This window comes from Diceros bicornis, chromosome 13 (assembly GCF_020826845.1).
Source record: "Diceros bicornis minor isolate mBicDic1 chromosome 13, mDicBic1.mat.cur, whole genome shotgun sequence".
NCBI classification, from domain to species: Eukaryota; Metazoa; Chordata; class Mammalia; order Perissodactyla; family Rhinocerotidae; genus Diceros; species Diceros bicornis.
In genome coordinates this window covers 30,849,292-30,866,535 of record NC_080752.1, presented here as the reverse complement: position 1 = coordinate 30,866,535, position 17,244 = coordinate 30,849,292, and the positions used below count along the sequence as shown (strand labels likewise).

Sequence of the window (17,244 nt, the reverse complement as noted above, 5' to 3'; positions counted from 1 at the left end):
CATCAAGGGGGATCTTCTGGGCCTGATTCCTCAGAACCTCCCCAGGGAGAGCTTCACCAGCTGCCTGGGGCTTGAGCGGGGAGGAGAGTGAGTTCTCAGGAAGGGTTGGTGCAGCGGTTCTCAGACCTGGAGTGGGGGGCTTATCACACATGCAGATTCCCAAGCCCACACCAAGAGATTCTGTGTCAGAGACCCAGGGGGACTTAGAAACCCGCGTTAGCTCCCCAGAGGATCCTGAGGCTGGGAATCCCAGGCCCACATTCTGGGAAACCCTAGATTAGGGAGTTTCCCCCATCCAGGCAGGAGCCAGTGCCTTGGTGGCGCCTGGACAGGGAGATCCCCACAAGCACATCAGGCCCTTAAGGACATCCCCTGTCGGTGGTTACCCCAGACCCCAGGAGAGCCAGGACCCTGCCCTGGCTTTAGGTCACAGGGCCACTGAGACCCAAAACAGCCTTGCTCTGATCAGCCCCGCTTAGGAGGGCCTGGTCAGGGAGCTGGGCGGTGCTGGCTGTGGCTGCCACTGAGATAAGAGACATCACTCCAGGTGCCAAGCCAGGCCACCCCCTCACCAGGTCACACCCTTTCCCAGGATGGCATCTGAGCCCACCCAGGCCCGGCTTCAGGCGGCCCTTTGATCACTTTGCTGAAGTTGGCGTCTGCTTTTCTCTGCACTCAGCCATCCAGGCCCGGGGTGAGGCTGCTGGAGGCTGATCTGCTGTGACAGCCTCGTCATCTCTTTGACACCTCATAGGGATTTGAGGTGTCCCAACTCTCAAAGGGAGAGGGAGATAAAAATGTGAAACTGCCCCCCAAGAGGACTGGTTGCAGGACCATGATGGGGTGCAGGGGAGGGCAGAGACCCTGCAGCCATGTTGACTGCTCAGCTCAGAGCAAATGCCCAATCAAACGTGTGGAGTGAATGAATGAGAAGCAGCAGGGGACATGCCAAGATTAGAGTCCCCTCCACATGCCCTGACAATGCCCACTGCCCGCACAGACGACCGTCACCTGGAGGGGCAGAGAGAGACGACAAGTCAGCTTCGTAACCATCATCTCTTTATTGACAGCTCAAGAGAGCACGTGCAAGCCGCCATCACCAGACTACAGGGCGTAGCCCCTCCCCCCCCCACTCCTGCCCCCACACTTTAAGAGGAACCTCAGCCTCCAGGGAAGTTCCTGAGTCAGAGAACCCAGTGACTGAGGGCCTAGGCCCAGGTGCTCCACTTGATTTCCTCTAAAAATAAAGACCAGTTCCAGCCACGGGGCAGGGCTGCGGAGCTTGCGAGGTCGCCGTTGCTGGTTTAACTGGGCAAACTGGATCTCAGATCTGCCAACTCACACCTGAATGCAGATGTCCCTGAATCATCCAAATGTCCCTGAACGTTCAATATTTCTGTTTCCCCCTCTGTATCCTAGACCTGTGTCTCTCAAACTTGATTGTGCATGAAGCTAGAATTGTTAAATCTGGAACTTGTTAGAACCCACATGGCTGGGCCTCACCGCCAGAGCTTCTGATTCAGCAGGTCAGGAGTGGGGTCCAGGATCCGCATTTCTAACAAGCTCCCAGGTGATGCCACGCTGCCGGTCCAGGACCACACCACAAGCAAGAGGGGTCTAGAAAGCCTCTTGAACCCAGAGGAGGCCGCTGATCCTCTATCAGAGCATCCATCCTGATTTAGGTTCAGAAAATACACTCCCTGCAAGGTAAGCCCCTGGTTCTGTAAACCAGCAATTCCTGCCACCCCCCCTGCACAGCACGCACACACACTCCTCACTGTCTCCCATGAGGGGGAAGGTCATTGTAGAGGTGATGGCGCCCCTTCAGCCCCAGGAAACCCCCAAGGGGGAGGCTGCATGGTTTGCTTTTCTGGCCCCTCCCACTGTCTCTCCCAGCGCCCGTCTTTCCTTGCTGTTCTGTTGTGTTATAAACATGTTCCTTGCAGGTTACATGTATGTTCACTGTCTCTCCAGCTGCACAGCGAATCCCATTCCAGGGAGCTGTGTGCCCACCATCTCGACATCAGATTTTGTTGGGTGTATGGAACATGGCTTGAAGTAAGGATCCACCTGTAGCACCTCGGCGGTGGAAGGGGCTGTGACTTTAGGATTTGATGTGTGTCTCAGTCACCCCTCAAGGGACAAGTGAAGCTGTCACTTTCCCGTGAGGCTTGGTCCTCACGTCACCTGACCCTCGGCCCCTTCCCAGGAGGCTCCGGAGCCACTCTTGGCATCACCAGACAAATCCCAGAAAGGCAGCCCCGTGGGAACCGCGGGTATCTCTGGGGAATGACCGTGAGACTCCTGCAAGGGGAACACAGGAGGGCACAGGCGACCGTCCCAGCAGCTATTGATTTCCACTTGGCGCCTGCTCAGCTCTCCCCGGGGGGGCATTTTTAGAAAGTCGTGAACCTGTTATTGCAAAGCCACTCACACCTCCCGCTCTGCCTCAGTGCCCAGAATCTGCACAGGCTGCCTCGTGCTGAGTCCAGAGCAGTTTTCCAAACCTCTTTGACCACAGAACCCTGTCCCCTCTTTTCTAATAGAGCATCTCATGGTCCCAGTGTTCCAGGGGACACGCTTTGGGGAAGGAGCCTGAATGGTGACTTCACAATGATCTTTGAGCATGTGATGGATCATTGTCAAAGAACAGACCACCTACCAAAATTATCCTAGAAGATAAGTCAGCTCACGCCGGGGGCTCCTATGTGCCGGGCACTGTTCTAAGCACGTTAGAAGGATTTTGCGTCTACTTCTCACAACACTCCTATGAGGGGAGACTTATTATCCCCATTTTACAGATGAAGAAATCAAGGCACAGAGACCTTAATTAACTTTTCCAAGGTCACCAAGGCGGTGAGAGGTGGAGCAGGCCGCTTGTCACCTGCTGCCCTCCCATAGCAGGCGGCACGAGAGCGGAGGTCTCAGGCCTGGCTGCACGTCGGAGCCCCAGACAATTCTTATGTGCAGCCAAGGTCGAGACCAATGGACTAGAGCAGGGGTCTGCAAACTCTGGCCCGGGGCCAGATCCACCTCACTGCCTGTTTTGTGTAGAGAGGTTAAGAGAGGTTTTTACATTTTTAAATGCGTTTTAGAAAATCCAAAGAAGGATAATAGTTTGTGACATGTGAAGATTATATAAAATTCACATCTCAGTGTCCATGAATGGTTTTACTGGAACACAGCCTAAATTATTTTTCTGGTCCTTTATGGTAAAATTTTGCAGAACCCTGGATTAGAGGAATTTGGCTTCTGTACGAGCAAGAGAAATTTAAGATAGACCTAAGGAAGAACTTCCTGGCAGAGAGGTTTGTTAAACACTGAGGGCGCTTTGGGATACCTAACTCTGGAATTAAGAGGATTCCACCCAACCACCCCCCTTTGCAAATGCAAAACAGATGGAGCTGGGGCAGAGACAGGCCCTGAATTTCCAACCACGGGACTCCCCTGGGAGGCAGTGACAGTTCTGAGGGGACTTTCACTTTGCCCTACCTTCTGTGTCTTCCATCGCTGATGTCCCAGGGCCATCCTAACCACTGCCCTCGACATAAGTAATGCTGGTTCTCTGCCTGCAGCCACCCCCTTAGGATTCTGTCACAGTCTCAGGTCAGCCACCCCATGAGAGGTACACACAGCAGGGGGGTTGTCTGGTCTCAGACAAAACTGTTGGCGGATTTGATTTCCAAACAGCCGGCTTTGATCTCTTTCAGTTCCCCTGACCCATCCCCCAAGGTTCCCTTGCCCATTTAACTGGAATAGGGAGAAAAGACTGAGCATGTTTGGTTTCTCCTAGATCCTTCTGTTCCCTTGGTGCCAGACCCCTGACTCCCACTGATGTTCCCAATGGAGTCAGCAGCCCTGGCACCCTGAGGGCACGGCCCCTCCTCCAGGTGTCCAGGCCAGCGGGGAATTGGATGGGGAAGGCTTCTGTCATGTGCAGCCTGCTTTGCCCTGGACCAGAGGGTTGGCCAGGAGTGAAATGGCAGGTGGGGATGTAAGCAGCTCTCCTGAGGTGGTCCCCAGAGCCAGATGTGCTGGGAGGGACGTTCTGGGTGGGCATCACAGTCTGGCCTGTGGGGGGCAGTTAGTTTCAGATGGCACCTTGACCTCAGAGGTGCCCCAGCAGTGGGCTCTGCTGCAGAACTGGGGGATGGGGGTCCCGGATGGGCTCTGGGAGGCCTGGGGACCACTGAGACGTATGCAAAGTGGGTGCACACAGCAATGTGTGTATTTTTTGAGTTCATGCTTGCCTTCGATTCTCACAGGGCAGGAGCTACAAAAGTGAAAGAGTCCCGGGGGGAGCTATCAGGGCCCCTCCAAGGGGCGTGTCCCATGGCTGGTCGAGCAGGGCCACACAAACAGAAGGATCAGCATCATCGTTTCCCCCAAACACGAGGTATCTCGGAACACCAACTCCCCTAGGGGAGGAGCCCATCCGCCCAGATCGTGCCTTACAAGCAGGCGGGTGCTTCAGGCACGGTTTGTTTTGTTGTTAAAGATGGTCCACCTTTGTCCAGGGAAGGAGGAGGACAGTCAGGGACTGCAGCTTCCCCACAGTGACAGGAACTACCTGGGGACATGTCACTCCCGCCCAGAGCAGAGGAGAACCTGGATTAGTCCTCGGCTGTGGAGGAGGAGCAAGAACGTGGGGCTTGGCCCAGGTGCGGAACCCGGCTCCACCACTCACCCCGGGGCCTGGGTGCTCTCGGGGGTCCCCGGAGCAGCAGCAGCAGCAGGCCCCGGAGCTTGTTAGAAACGCAGCATCGCCTGAGGTGGAGTCTGCATTTTAACCAGATCCCCCGGGGATTCTTACACCGGTTAAGGTTTGAAGAGCATCGATCTGGGACCCTGGGCAAGTCATATAACCAACCCTGCCTCAGTTTCCTCGCCTATAAAATGGTGATAATGCCTGCTCTACAAGATCAGGTGATCACCAAATGAGACAACGTGTGCCACGCGCCTAGCCCAGGGCCTGGTGCGTAGCAGGTGCTCAGTATTCATCCCCTGCCCTTGGGTCCCTACCTCTCAAGCAGTTTCCATGTCTTTTCCGCTTACCAACCTCTTCGTTTTTTAACCGGAAGCTGTTGCAGTGGTGCGGGCGGACAGTAGAGGGCACTCTCGACATTGCCATGGCGGAGAACGGGGACCCCGGCAGGCGCAGCCCGTGCGTCCCCGGGGCCGGGTGGTGGGCGCAGCTGCGCCGCTGCTGGGCTCCTGGGCTGCCCTGCCGGGGCTGCGCGTTCTGGGCCCGACCTGCAGCCTCAGTCATCTGGTCCCCCTTTGACCTCCCGCCGCTAGTTATGAACAGATTGCCCGGCTTCTGCAAACCTCCGCGCTCCGTCCCCGGGCCGGTGGGAGGCGCCTCGCGCGGGGCCGCTAGACGTTGATGAAGGATCCCTGGTCGCCGTCGGCCGCCTCGGGCTCCACGCAGCGCCCCTTCCTCCGTGTGACCCTGCGGTTCCGGTGGAATTTGGCGTAGCAGCGCAGCCCTGAGGGAGGGGAGGCAAGGGGGTCAGGGGTGCGACCGGCCAGTCCCCTTCCCTTCCTCCTCCACCTCCACCCCGCACCCTCCGGGACCCCCTGCCCCCTCTCCCCACCACCCCCTTCTTTATCCTGCCCTACAGCCAGCCCACCCTCATCAGAGGGGACAGGAGACACGACCAGATGGAGGACAGGGGATGTTTAGGGCCCTGAAACTATTCTGTGTGATGCTGTAATGGCGGATGCGTGTCATTACGCGTTTATCAAAACTCCAACACGGGCCGGCCCCGTGGCCCAGTGGTTAACTTTGGGCCAGGGGTCGGATCCAGGGCTCAGACCTACAGCACTCATCCTTGGCCATGCTGTGGCAGTGACTGACGTACAAAATAGAGGAAGATTGGCACAGATATTAACTCAGGTCAAATCTTCCTCAAGCAAAAAGAGGAAGATGGGCAAGAGATGTTAGCTCAGGGGGAATCTTCCTCAGCAAAAAACCCCCCAGAAAACAAGCAAAAAAACCCACAAAAAAGACCCCATGTACAACACCAAGAGTGAGCCCAAGTAAATTATGGACTTTAGTGAATAATGTAGCACTATTGGTTCATCAGCTGTAAAGAATTACCACACTAATGCAAGAGAATTCTAAGATAATGCAGGGGGAGAGAGGGTATATGAGAACTCTCTTTTCTGTGCAGTTTTTCTGTAAACGTAAAACTGCTCTAAAAAATAGTCTATTGAAATTTTTTTAAAAAGGGGTGCAGATTCTGCCCTCCCCTACAAAACCTCCATGGCTCCCCACTGTACTCAAAAGGAAATCTATACTTCCTAATGTGGCTTACAATACTGTCTGGGACCTGGACCCGCCTCCTGTTTCTCTCTTTACCTCCTACTCTCCTCCTCAGTCTCTAGTTCCAGCCACACTCAGTCTTCTTGCTTTCCCTCTTATACCTAGCCATTTCCTGCCTCAGGGCCTTTGCACTCGCTGTTCTCTCAGCCAGAAATCCCTTCCCCAAGCTCTTTGCATAGCTGGCTCCTTCATGGCCCTCAGGTCTCTAAGAGAACCTCCATGACCACCCTCATTAAAGTAGGTGTGGCCCTCCTGGCCCCTCAGTGGGAGAGTTTCCTGGCTGTGGCTCTCTCTCTCATGGCCATAGGCATCCCAGGAGGTACATGGGTAGGTGTGTTTTTCATTTAAGGCCACATCCTCCTGATGGTGGGGGAAAGTGGTGTCAGTGTGACCTGAGCAATCCCTACATTTCAGGCTAGGAGTGACCACAGAGGGAGGACATCGCTACTTTAAGATCCACTTGTGTCACTGTCAAGAGAACAAAGGGGTGGTTGTGATGTCTGTGCTCAGCACCCTAGAATTTACACCTGGGTCACACGTCATTCAGACCTGTGGCCACTCCATTCACACTCGGGAGGGGTGAGGGGATTCATGAGCAGGAGCCCTTCTGGAACCCTCCAGAACCCAGGCTGGCCTTGACTGCTGGACTTCAGCCCTGGGACATCTTGGGATTTCTCAGAAGTCTTCAGGACCCCTGGGCCTTATGAGGGTTCCTGGCATCCCTGGATCCCTCTGGTGTGGCATCTTGGTGACAGCCTCCTCCTGGACCATCTTTAATGAGCTGCTGAGCTGTCACTTCCTCTCTTCATTGTTTTGGAGCCTGAGTCTCCAGGGAGGAAGCAAGAGTTTCGGTGGGACCAACAGTATGAGAGGGATCAGAGGAAAGGAGCACGTGGGGAGGAAGGGAGGAGGAATTCCTGGGCAGAGGGGCCGCCCACGAGGTGTCCAGCCGGGCACTGACCAGGCGTGTGCAGCTCAGTGGGGCCACGTCCCGTCACCTGGGCGGGCTGGACCTGGACGCCAAGGACTGAGGTTCAGCCCCAGTGCTGTTCTGGGCTCCCTGGACTGGAGTTCCCTCCTGCCTGCTCTGCCTCAGTCTCCTCGTCTGTGAAATGGGGCCCCCACCTGCACAAGGTAACAAAGGCAGCTTCCCCGCACCCCCCACCGCCACCCCTGCCTGCCTCCATCCCTCTCACCTCCCGGGTGGTCCTCTCTGTCTCCACTCCTGCCCCCACCATCCTGCAGCCAGAGTGAGCTTTGAAAGACCATGTCACCCCCCTGCTTCCAGTCACAAATGAGACAAGGCCGACAAGGTCCTGTGTGATCTTCCCCACCACCTTCTCCCGCCTCCCCCTGTGCCTCCTTCCCCCATGGCCACTGTGGGCCAGGCCCGCTCAAGTGCGCCAGCCTGGTGCTGCCCCAGCTCCTGGCCTCCGCTCCGCCTCTTGCCTGGGACTCTCTCCCTCCCCCAACCCGGGTCTTCAGGTGGCTGGTTCCTCAGTCCACTCCTGTCCAACCCTTCTAAAACGACTCCCCGACTCCTGATCCGACCACCCTGGGTTATTTTCTCTACAGCCCTCATTACTTTCCAATGACGTCTTATCTATTTATCTGCTCATCGTCTGCTCGTCTCACTGAATGGAACCCACGGGTGCAGAACTTGCCGGTTCTCTTTGTCTCTGAGTCTTGAGCATCCAGATCGGTACCGACACATAGCAGGGACTCAGTAAATAGTTCTTCCTGACTTGAGGAATGCATAACTGGACCTAAGTAGGTTTATTGCTTTCATAGCAGATAATTTTGAGGTTAATGTGAGTGAAAATAGGGCCTTTATCTCAAGACGGTTAATAGAGGGACTGAGACCAAATTCCCCCACTTGGGAGATGTGGACACTGATTGGACATTGAATGATATTGAGTCATTATTGTTCATTTTTGGTATTTTGTTTTTAAAAGAGTACTTATCTTTAGATCTATATACTGAAATATTCACAGATGAAATATCCGTAAACTCCCAGGAGTGGCATCAAAATTGTACGGGAATGGGGAACCGGGCTGGGGAGAGATGACACAGATGGACTGAGTTGGTAATTATTGAAGCCGGGTGACGGGCAATGGGGGCTCATTATTCTGACCTCTATTCTGACTGCTTTAGTATATGTTTGAACTTTTTCAGAATACAAAATTAAAGATATTCCCCTATTTCCTAGCTGTGTGAGTTTGGGCAAGTCACTTAAGCTCTCTGTGCCTCAGTTTGCTCGTGTGTAAAATGGGGATCATAACAGCTCCCTTCCTGGGGTGGTTGGGAGGATTACAGGAGATAATGTGAGTCAAGTGCTTAGCGCAGAGCCCGGCACACCTGTGTACACCTGGGCAGGGCTGCTCCAGTGGTAGCTTGGAGGAGTTAAAGAGGTACCTGGCCAAGGGCATCCTTCCCTGGGACGGCGCTGGGAAACCCACCCCCACGCCTTGTTATCTCGCTTGGAAAGCCTTCCCTGGAATAGAATTTGGGGGTGAAAGCAGCAGCCTTCTCAGATTCCATCTTATTTAAAGAGACACCCTCCTTCCTCCTCCCTTCTCCCGCCTCCAGATCATAGGAGATCGTGCCAGCTTGTATTTCAAGAGAGGAGAAAAGCAGATCTGAGAAAGCATGCCAGGAAGCAGGACTGAATGAAGTCACAGGTTGGGAAGGCACCGCGCAAAGCTGTTCCTGCTCACGTATTCAGCTCCCAAGGGATTCTCCCACCCCCTCCTTTGCCGCAGACCCCTCGGCCCACCCTCTGCTGGGAAATCTTGTCCCCCACTCAGTGCAGAACCAGCGTCTAGGAGAAAGGGAGGTCTCGTGGTTCTGGGAGCACAGGGAGTGCCCTCCTCCGGGAGGCGGGCTCACCTTCCACGCACATGCAGTCGTCGAAGCATTTGTTGTTGAGGCCTCGGTTGTGGGGCGTGCAGAGATGCTCCCGCAGGTCGCAGCAGGTCCCTGCCGGCACAGCAAGCACATGTGGTCAGCCAAGCTGAGCGGACCCTCCCCGCCGCCCTGCACACGGTCCCACCGGACAGGAGATCCATCATTTCCGTGGCAGGGCCGTGCCCTGGCAGGGTGGGCCATCTGGTGCGCAAGGCTCCCAGCCGGAACCACCAATATATGTCAGGGCCGAGGCCCCCGAGCCGGGTGGCAGAGACCCCAGCTGCCCCAGATGGGCAATTGATTGATCGTGGGAGGAGCGAAGGCTGTGTGGGATCACCTCCCAGGGATAGTGGGTGGAACAGCTGGGGGCTGCCAGGTGTGGCATCAGCTTGGAGCCGGGAGGGGCCTCAGGGATCATTGACGCCAATGTCCTCTTGACAGATGGAGAAACTGCAGCCCCGGGGAAGCAGAGGGATCGCCCGGGGCAGGCCTGAGGCACGGCCTCACCCACCACGGAGCCAGCTCTCAAAGCAACTGTCCAGTTGGCCCAAACTCCAGCCTTTTCTTTCCACTCAGGGTCAAAACAACGGCGTGGAAAGGAAACAGCCCATCAGGGAGCTGATGGTGCAGCTTACACAACGCCAAATTGCCAGTTTCGTTGCTGCTTTGCAGAATATTCTGGCCATTGAATAAACAAGGAAGGTGCCACGGAGGTGTGCCACGTGGACCTCCCTCTGGAAGGCACTTGCTGTCCATCGGCCAGGAGGGCAGTTAGCTGATGGCCTCCAGGTGTTAACACCTTCAGGAGCCACCTGGACCGATGTCACGCTGTTCCCGAGCAGCCCAGCCAGCGACTGGCATGGCAGGGATACCAGGGCCTGGCCGTTTCCGCCCAACGGGGGCCTCTTCCAACAGGCACTCTGCTCTGGAGCTCCCCACTGGGCTGGCCGAGACCGCGTCACAGGCTGCCCTGTCCATTCCCGCCTCCCCCCACTTTCACTGCTCATAGGCCTTATGCCCCCCACCCCACAAACCTCCTGTCCTTCTACCTCCACCTCAGTGTCTGCTTCCCGGAGGCCCCCACTGACCCAACAGGAGCCAGCAGTTGAGGACATCAGTCAAAACATCGGTCCCCTTATTTTCAGACTGTCTTGATGGGCGCGGCTGCTGAACAGGTGAAGACGTCATCGAAAGTATCCCCAGAAGCCCAGTAGTGTTGTGATGGGACAAGGACAGGGTTGAGCCGGACCAGATGTTAGGAGGAAGTAGTCGAGAGAGGGGTCATCCTGACTCAAGGTAGTGTGGGGCAGTGGTTAAGAACCACACGGACTCAGGTCTGAGCCACTTCCTGGCTGTGTGACCTCAGCCAAAACACGTAGCCTCTCTGAGGCTCAATTTCCTTGCCTGAAAACTGGAGATGACAGGGTCTCTTTGTCTGGGTTGCTGTGAGGATTACATAAGGTATGACAGCAACACTCAGTAGGGTGGTGGCTGGGGTTGTTATTATTCATCATCCCTAAAGGATCATGGACCCGCAGGCCCTGCTCGTGTGCCTGGGAATGTCACCCCGTCCCACACTGGTCCCCACCAGCGTCCAGCCTAGTGCCAGAACACGACGCAGGTTCGGTACCTGGCAGGCAGTCCTGGTGATGGTCGCACGGCTCCCCTTCAGCTGGTGATGTTTCGTTACCATCGCTGGAGAGTTTCCCCCGGTGTTTCTCTGGGGACAAGGAGATCTGCCATCAGAAGCTGAGGCCCAGCCGAGCTGAGAGACTAAGCACAGGGACTCGGTGTCCGAGTGCTCCTACCGCCACTGCCGCAGTGTGGCTCGGACAAGACTCTATACCTCTCTCTGCCTCAGTCTTGTCTTCTCTAAAATGGATCAACACTAGTACAGCCCTAACGGATATTTTTTTCTGGGTAAAATGGGTTGATACATGGAAAGTGTTTGGCATGGGATAAGCATCAACAGCATTTTCCATTTAGGGCATCAGTTGCAGTCTAGACTCCATGCCCCCCCAACTCTAGACTCCGTAGGTCAGGCTGGGCTCGCTGGGACCCCCAACAACAGATGGTGGGGGAGGGATCCCGGGCAGGGGGTCTGGGGGGGGTGGGTGGAGGTACCTTTCTTCTTTGTGGAGGGCCAGACCTCCGGTTTTAAGTCTTCATAATCGGTCCAGTCGAACAAGGCCATGTCCAGCGTGGGCATCACCTCCCCGTCAGGCCTGGGCTGAGCCTGCAGAAGGCGTGGAGAGGAGGGAACCTGGAGCTCCCAACAGGTGGAAGCAGGAAAGTGGGGCTCCAGGACCAGAGGGCAAAGGAGGGGCTCCCAAGAGGCCAGCTCATCCTCTGCTGGGCAGCCTGGAATCCCAGCCTGGGGACGTTGAGATGGCCGCCCAAGGCCCCAGCTCCAGTAGCCACTCGGGCAGTTTCCTTACTGTGTAGCCACCACTCTAGCGGGGTGGTGCCCACAGGCAGCAGACACAGGCAGGTGAGTAATGCATCAGGCCCTCCGAGGAGGGGCTGGGAAGGCAATGGTGCCTGCTCTGGGTTTCTACAGCCACAGAGAGAGAGAGTGGGATGAAGCCTACTGCTCTCTCCCCTGCCCTTCCCTCCCCCACAGCAGTTATCGGCTCTGCCCCACGTGGCACCGTTGAGGCCACGGCCACGGCTCAGTTCCCCTCGCAGCCCTGGCCAGCGGTCTCAGGGCTGGATCTGTGCACAGGAGGACGTGGGCAATAATGGCACCTTCTAGGGCTGGGTTCTCAACGAATGGGCTTCAGGGGGCCTGTGATGGCGTGGATAGCCACGTAGTCCTCGGAGATGGTCTACAGCTTTTAATAGAGTGTCAAGGGGGTGCAAGACCCAAAAAGAGAATAAGATCTACTACTAAAAAAAAGTTTTATTTCTTCTACGTATATATTTTATTGACCACCTTAAATGATTTTATTTTGAAAAAAATTTTAAAACCACAGAAGAGGTGCGATGATGCCCTCTTGTTAATTGCAAGAATGCTGCAATTCACTGCTCTGCACCCCTTGTCTGGAATCACCAGTGGTTAGCGTATCTGCCACATTTCCTTGCTCGCTCTCCCTCCACAGGTCTTTCTTAAGATCTGAAGCAGATGGGTCAAAGTGTTAACTAATGTTTGTTAATGCTGGGTCGTAGGGACATGATTTTAAAAATTATTATTCTCTGTACTTTTCAGTATGTATAAAATTCTTCCCCATGGGCCTTGCTCTTCTCGGTGCAGAGACGGTGTGCTGAGCTGACGTTTGCATCCTTGGCTGTCCCTAGAGTGAGCTCCCAGGACCACTGGTGGGACAGTGGCAGCAATTCAGGACAGAGTGCCCACTGCATGGGAGACCTGGCTTCCATCTAGCCCCAGTGGCCTCCACCTACTCCCTCCCGCCTCGTGCCTCGGTCTCCCTAAATGTACTAAGAGGGGTTTGCACGAGGTGCTCTCAAGATGGCCCTTCCAGCTCTGAGGCCATCCCAGGGCCCCTTACCTCGGGCCACAGGGATGTGACAGGCAGGATCAGGGACTCTTCCGTGGCAGGTGCTGCCTCGAAGGTGGTTAGGTAGAGTATGGTGGGGGCCAGGCTGGTGGAGGATTCCTCCACTGCAGCGTCCAGTGCCTGGTCTTCAGAGGGCTCTGCCTTCTTCATCAGGGAGCTGGGACCTCGGACCAAGCCTCGGCCTGAGACACAGAGTGGGAAACACAGGCGCTTTATCTGCTCGCCCCCCACTATCAGCCCACAGCAGAACCCACATTTCTTGCTGCAAAGAAGGCGGCAGCAGGGACCATGTGACAATCCATTGGCTCAGCCAACATCCCGCTGCCCACCCTCCTGGGGAGGTGAAAACGGGGGACTAGGGGAGAACATCTTGGATGAACTTGCAGTGTTGTTGGGGAGACGGCCCAAGGATTCTCCCTCTAAACCAACATTCCAGCAAGTCCAGATCTGGGTTGGCTGGGTGTAGCCAGGAGTATAAGTGCAACAAATGGGAACTAGTAGGCTTAACCATGGAATGTTTCCTGGAGGAGGTGAAGTTTGAGTAGGGGAGCAATGTGATGAGGCTGAGAGGCACTGCAGTGCAGAGAGGCCTTTGAGAAGGCTGGAAGGTGAGAGCTGAAGCTTGTCACACACTAGTGAGTGCTTCCTATGTGGTGGTGATCATCACCCCGTGTGCTGAGCACCTGCTGTGCGCTGGGTCCTGCTGTACAAGCATTATTTCACCTAACATTGCAGGAGCTCCGGGAGGTGGGTGCTCCCGCAGCCTCATCTACAGGGGAGGAAACTAAAGCACAGAGAGGTTATGTGACTTGCCTGAGGGCACACAGCTGGTGAGTAGCACAGAATGAATTCAAATCCAGGTCCTTCTGAGTGTAAAGCCAATGCTTTTTATTTTTATTTTTATTTTTGTGAGGCGATCAGCCCTGTGCTAACATCTGCCAATCCTCCTCTTTTTTTTTTTTTTTTTTTGCTGAGGAAGACTGGCCCTGTGCTAACATCCATGCTCACGTTCCTCTACTTTATATGGGACGCCGCCACAGCATGGCTTGCCAAGCACTGCATCGGTGCGAACCGGCGAACCCTGGGCTGCCGCAGCGGAGCGCGCGCACTTAACCATTTGCGCCACCACCAGCCCCGCAAAGCCAATGCTTTTAACCACCAGTGCCAATTCCAAGACACGTGGGCATGAGGCAGGGGGAGGGGGAGAGTGTGCAGGTTGGTCGGGGGGGCAGGAACAAAGGGGCTTTGAGAGCATCTGGAGGGCCCGGCTCATCCTTGCCTCTTTTCTCAGGCAAGATCTGACTTTAAGGTCGGTGGGGTCAGTTGGGGTCACCCCACCCTCCAGAAATGAACCCCAGGGCATAGACAGGGGACTTAGGGACCACTGAATCCGCTCCATTCACGTTGCAGATGAGGAATCTGAGGCCCCAGCAGCCTGAGGCCTCACAGCTGGTCAGCAGGGCTGGGCTGGGCCTCCAGACCTCTGCTGTCCCCTCCTCCCCTTGCCCACTCTCTTAGGAGAGTCCAGTTGGTCCACTGCAGTTGGGGGCTGGAGCTGAGCCGGGATGAGTCCATGCCCATGTGTGCCTCTGTGTCCTCAAGGATGCCAGATCCCTCCCCAACCCGACACACGACCTCCAGGGCTGGGAGGCTGAGTCTAAGTGGGGGTCCCCTGACTGTGTTCTGCCCATTGGGGGGTCTCAGTAGGCCTGGTAGGGAAGCAAGCCCCAGCTGTTTGCAGGAGAGGGGGGCCTGAAGTTCCACCATGTCCCCCGCAGAGCCCCAGCCCCATCCCTGTTTGTGGCGCTCCGCCTGCCCCTAGGGGCAGTGTTGTCGCGTGAAGAGACTTGGAAGCTGAGGTTGGCTGTGTGGGCTCAGTGCCAGGGGGACGGGAGGAGCCATCTGGGTGGCGCTGCTGGGACACGTTTGTTCAGAGACTGAACGGGCAAAGGGAGGGGGTGGCTGGGCCATTGGGCGGCTACGCTCCCAGGGCTGCAGGGGGAGGGGGCACCCCATGAAACAAGCAGGGCAAAGGAAGGCGGGATAAGGAGACGACGCCTCTCCTTGGGCCACCTGTGTCCAGGTCGGAGGACACTGATGCAGCCTCCAGAGAGAGCGAGAATCAACCAGTAACGACTGCTCCCTGCCCCTGACACTTGCCGGGCACTGTTCCCGGCACTCTACACATCAGGTCGTGTCTGAATCTACTGAGGGTAGATGGGCCATTATCCTCATTTTGTAGAGGGAGAAACTGAGGCACAGAAAGGTGACTCACCCAGGGCCACACAGCTAGGAAGTGGTGTGTGGCCACTGAACGTGGGCAGATCTGACTTCAGAGTCTAAGCTCTTAGGCCCTGCTCTGTGCTTCCGAGTTCATTAAGTGATGTGCTTAGGGGGCACTGACCTGTTCCATCTCCACTCAGGACTTACAGATGGATTTAGGTCAGATACAAGGTAGAACTTCCTGACTCAGGAAGATCATCTACTGATAAGACTGGGCTTCTGTTGCCACATATCCCTCTCCTCCTCCCGTGTTCCACCCCCAGGCCTCTCCCAGCCTCTTCCTCTTACCAGACCCCTCTGACCTTAGTGAGAGCCTTCCCCTCCTCTGGGCATCCCCTGCCTGCCCCCTTGGGGCCTTGGATGTCCTCCCAGGGATCTCACAGCATTGACACCTCCCTCCCCGCCTCCCTGTCCTGCCCCTGAAGTCCCCTTGGCCATTTGGTCTGAGCTCTCTCCCCGCCCCCCTCCCCCTTCCATTGCAGGAGCCCACTCCCTCACAGACCCCCAGCTACCTCTGTGCAGTTTCAACCTCTCCCTGCGTCTCTTGTGCTCCCTGCCGCGTTTCTTCGCCCTCTCAGACCTCGGAGACCGGTTCTCCTTCTCAGGGTCGGGCAGCGCCAGCCCCAGGAGCAGATCCTTGCCCTGCAGCAGGCCTGCAGGATTCTGCCCAGGCAGCAGCGCCCCCGCCCCAGGCAGCCTGGAGGCCTGCCTGGTGGCGGTGACCACAGACCCATCCTGGGCCAGGCCAGGCATGCCTGGGCCCCGCTCCTTCTTTCCCAGGCCACGCCGGCGGTGGTGGCTGGCCTGAGGTGTCCACAGTGCTGGGCCCTGGAGGTCGATGTGATTCTCAGGGAGGTTCTGAGCAGGGGCTCCAGGTCCCAGGGAGCCTGCCAGGCTCAGCTCCAGGAGCAGCAGGAGGGTGAGGAACAGCATGGAGGCAATGTGGGTGGTGGGCCCAGCCATGGGCTCCTCCCTGCAAGAAAAGCAGCACTGTGAGGGGCGGCCCAGCAGCCCCCGTCCTCCTCTCCCGCACCCCCAAATCCCCTCACTCACATTATGACATCCCAGTGTTTCTCAACAGGGAGGGAGGGGAACTTTGCCCCCCAGGGGACATATGGCAACATCTGGAGACATTTTTGGTTGTCAAAACTGGGCAGTGCCACTGGCTCTAGTGGGTGGAGGCCAGGGATGCTGCTAAACGCCCTCCAATGCACAGGACAGCCCCCCACGACACAGACCCACTGGCCCAGAAAGACCACGGGGCCGAGGCTGAGAACCCCTGGTTTAAACAGTTTAAGCAGCATCCAGGTTCCAGATTAGTCTAGAATTCCCTTCTCTGCACAAACCTCTGCCCTTCCCCAAGTCCCCTGGAATGTGCTGAACCCTCCAAGCTCAGAAACACGCCCATAGTCCCCGAGACTTCACTCAAAGCCTAAATTCAAACAAATGGAATAGCATTTGGGCACGTGCCGCACGCAGGAGTCGTGTTCAGGGCTTCACGGGAACTTATGTCACGGCCCTTCAACAGCTCTCTGACGTGGCTGCTAGTCTCTGAAGTGGAAAGTAAGGCTCAGAGAGGCTGAGTCACACCTAGTAAGTGGCGTTTATGTAATTGTAAGCGTGTGCTCTGAACCCCACGTGGCTGTCCCGGGCCTGTCCCGGGTGACTGGTGTTCAGATGGTCTGTCCTCGCCCCTTTCTTTTCCTCCGAGGTCCGGGCAGGTTCTGACATGGCTTGTCCCTCTGGGGCTGAGGGCTTGGGCTGGCTTTGGAAGCTTAACTCACCCCTGCAGGGTGGGACAGGCCCTCATTCTGCACCAGAAGTGGGGCCTCCTCAGGGGACCCAGTGCTCTCCCCCTATACCGGGGGAACGAGTGGACCCCTGATGGTCCAGAGCATCTCCCAGCTAAGGCCTGTAGCTGGGGCATGGTACGGGTGTCTGCTGAACTCTGGAGATCGTGCCCCCCGCCCCGACCCCGCACCAGCCTCACTGAGTCCAGACAAGTTCGGCACCAGGTTAGCCAGGCTGATTGCATTTTTACGGCCTCCCCGGGCCTCCTGCGTATTCCATTAGGCTCGCAAAGGTGCTTACATGACCATTTCCTTGTGATTTGTGGTCAAGGAACTGCCCAGGGCTGAGGAAGGTCGGTGGGCTGGTGATGATTCTCCCTCCAGCCCTCTCAGTTCCCGCAGCCCCCACCCTGACCAT

The 17,244-nt window shown here is 56.4% G+C and overlaps 1 protein-coding gene across 1 annotated transcript; it reads right to left on the bottom strand.

The window, feature by feature from the left end:
• Positions 1-4,723: 4,723 nt before the first annotated feature.
• Positions 4,724-16,006, bottom strand: DRAXIN (dorsal inhibitory axon guidance protein). Its single transcript, XM_058552014.1, has 6 exons — positions 15,549-16,006; positions 12,745-12,935; positions 11,360-11,471; positions 10,866-10,955; positions 9,218-9,307; positions 4,724-5,489 (listed from the first exon to the last, which is right to left on the bottom strand). Exons 1-6 carry the CDS (start codon positions 15,997-15,999, stop codon positions 5,377-5,379), a joined length of 1,047 nt encoding a protein of 348 aa, XP_058407997.1. The 5' UTR covers positions 16,000-16,006; the 3' UTR covers positions 4,724-5,376.
• Between the last annotated feature and the right edge of the window lie 1,238 nt (positions 16,007-17,244).

Bases quoted from the DNA above. Each gene is read 5' to 3' on its own strand.
- DRAXIN (XM_058552014.1), bottom strand. From the start codon at position 15,999: ATGGCTGGGCCCACCACCCACATTGCCTCCATGCTGTTCCTCACCCTC. The intron at 12,936-15,548 runs GTAGCTGGGGGT...TCTGTGTCTCAG, and splicing joins GAGGTTGAAACTGCACAGAG to GCCGAGGCTTGGTCCGAGGT. The intron at 5,490-9,217 runs GTGAGCCCGCCT...CCCCTCCCTCAG, and splicing joins CGACTGCATGTGCGTGGAAG to GGCTGCGCTGCTACGCCAAA.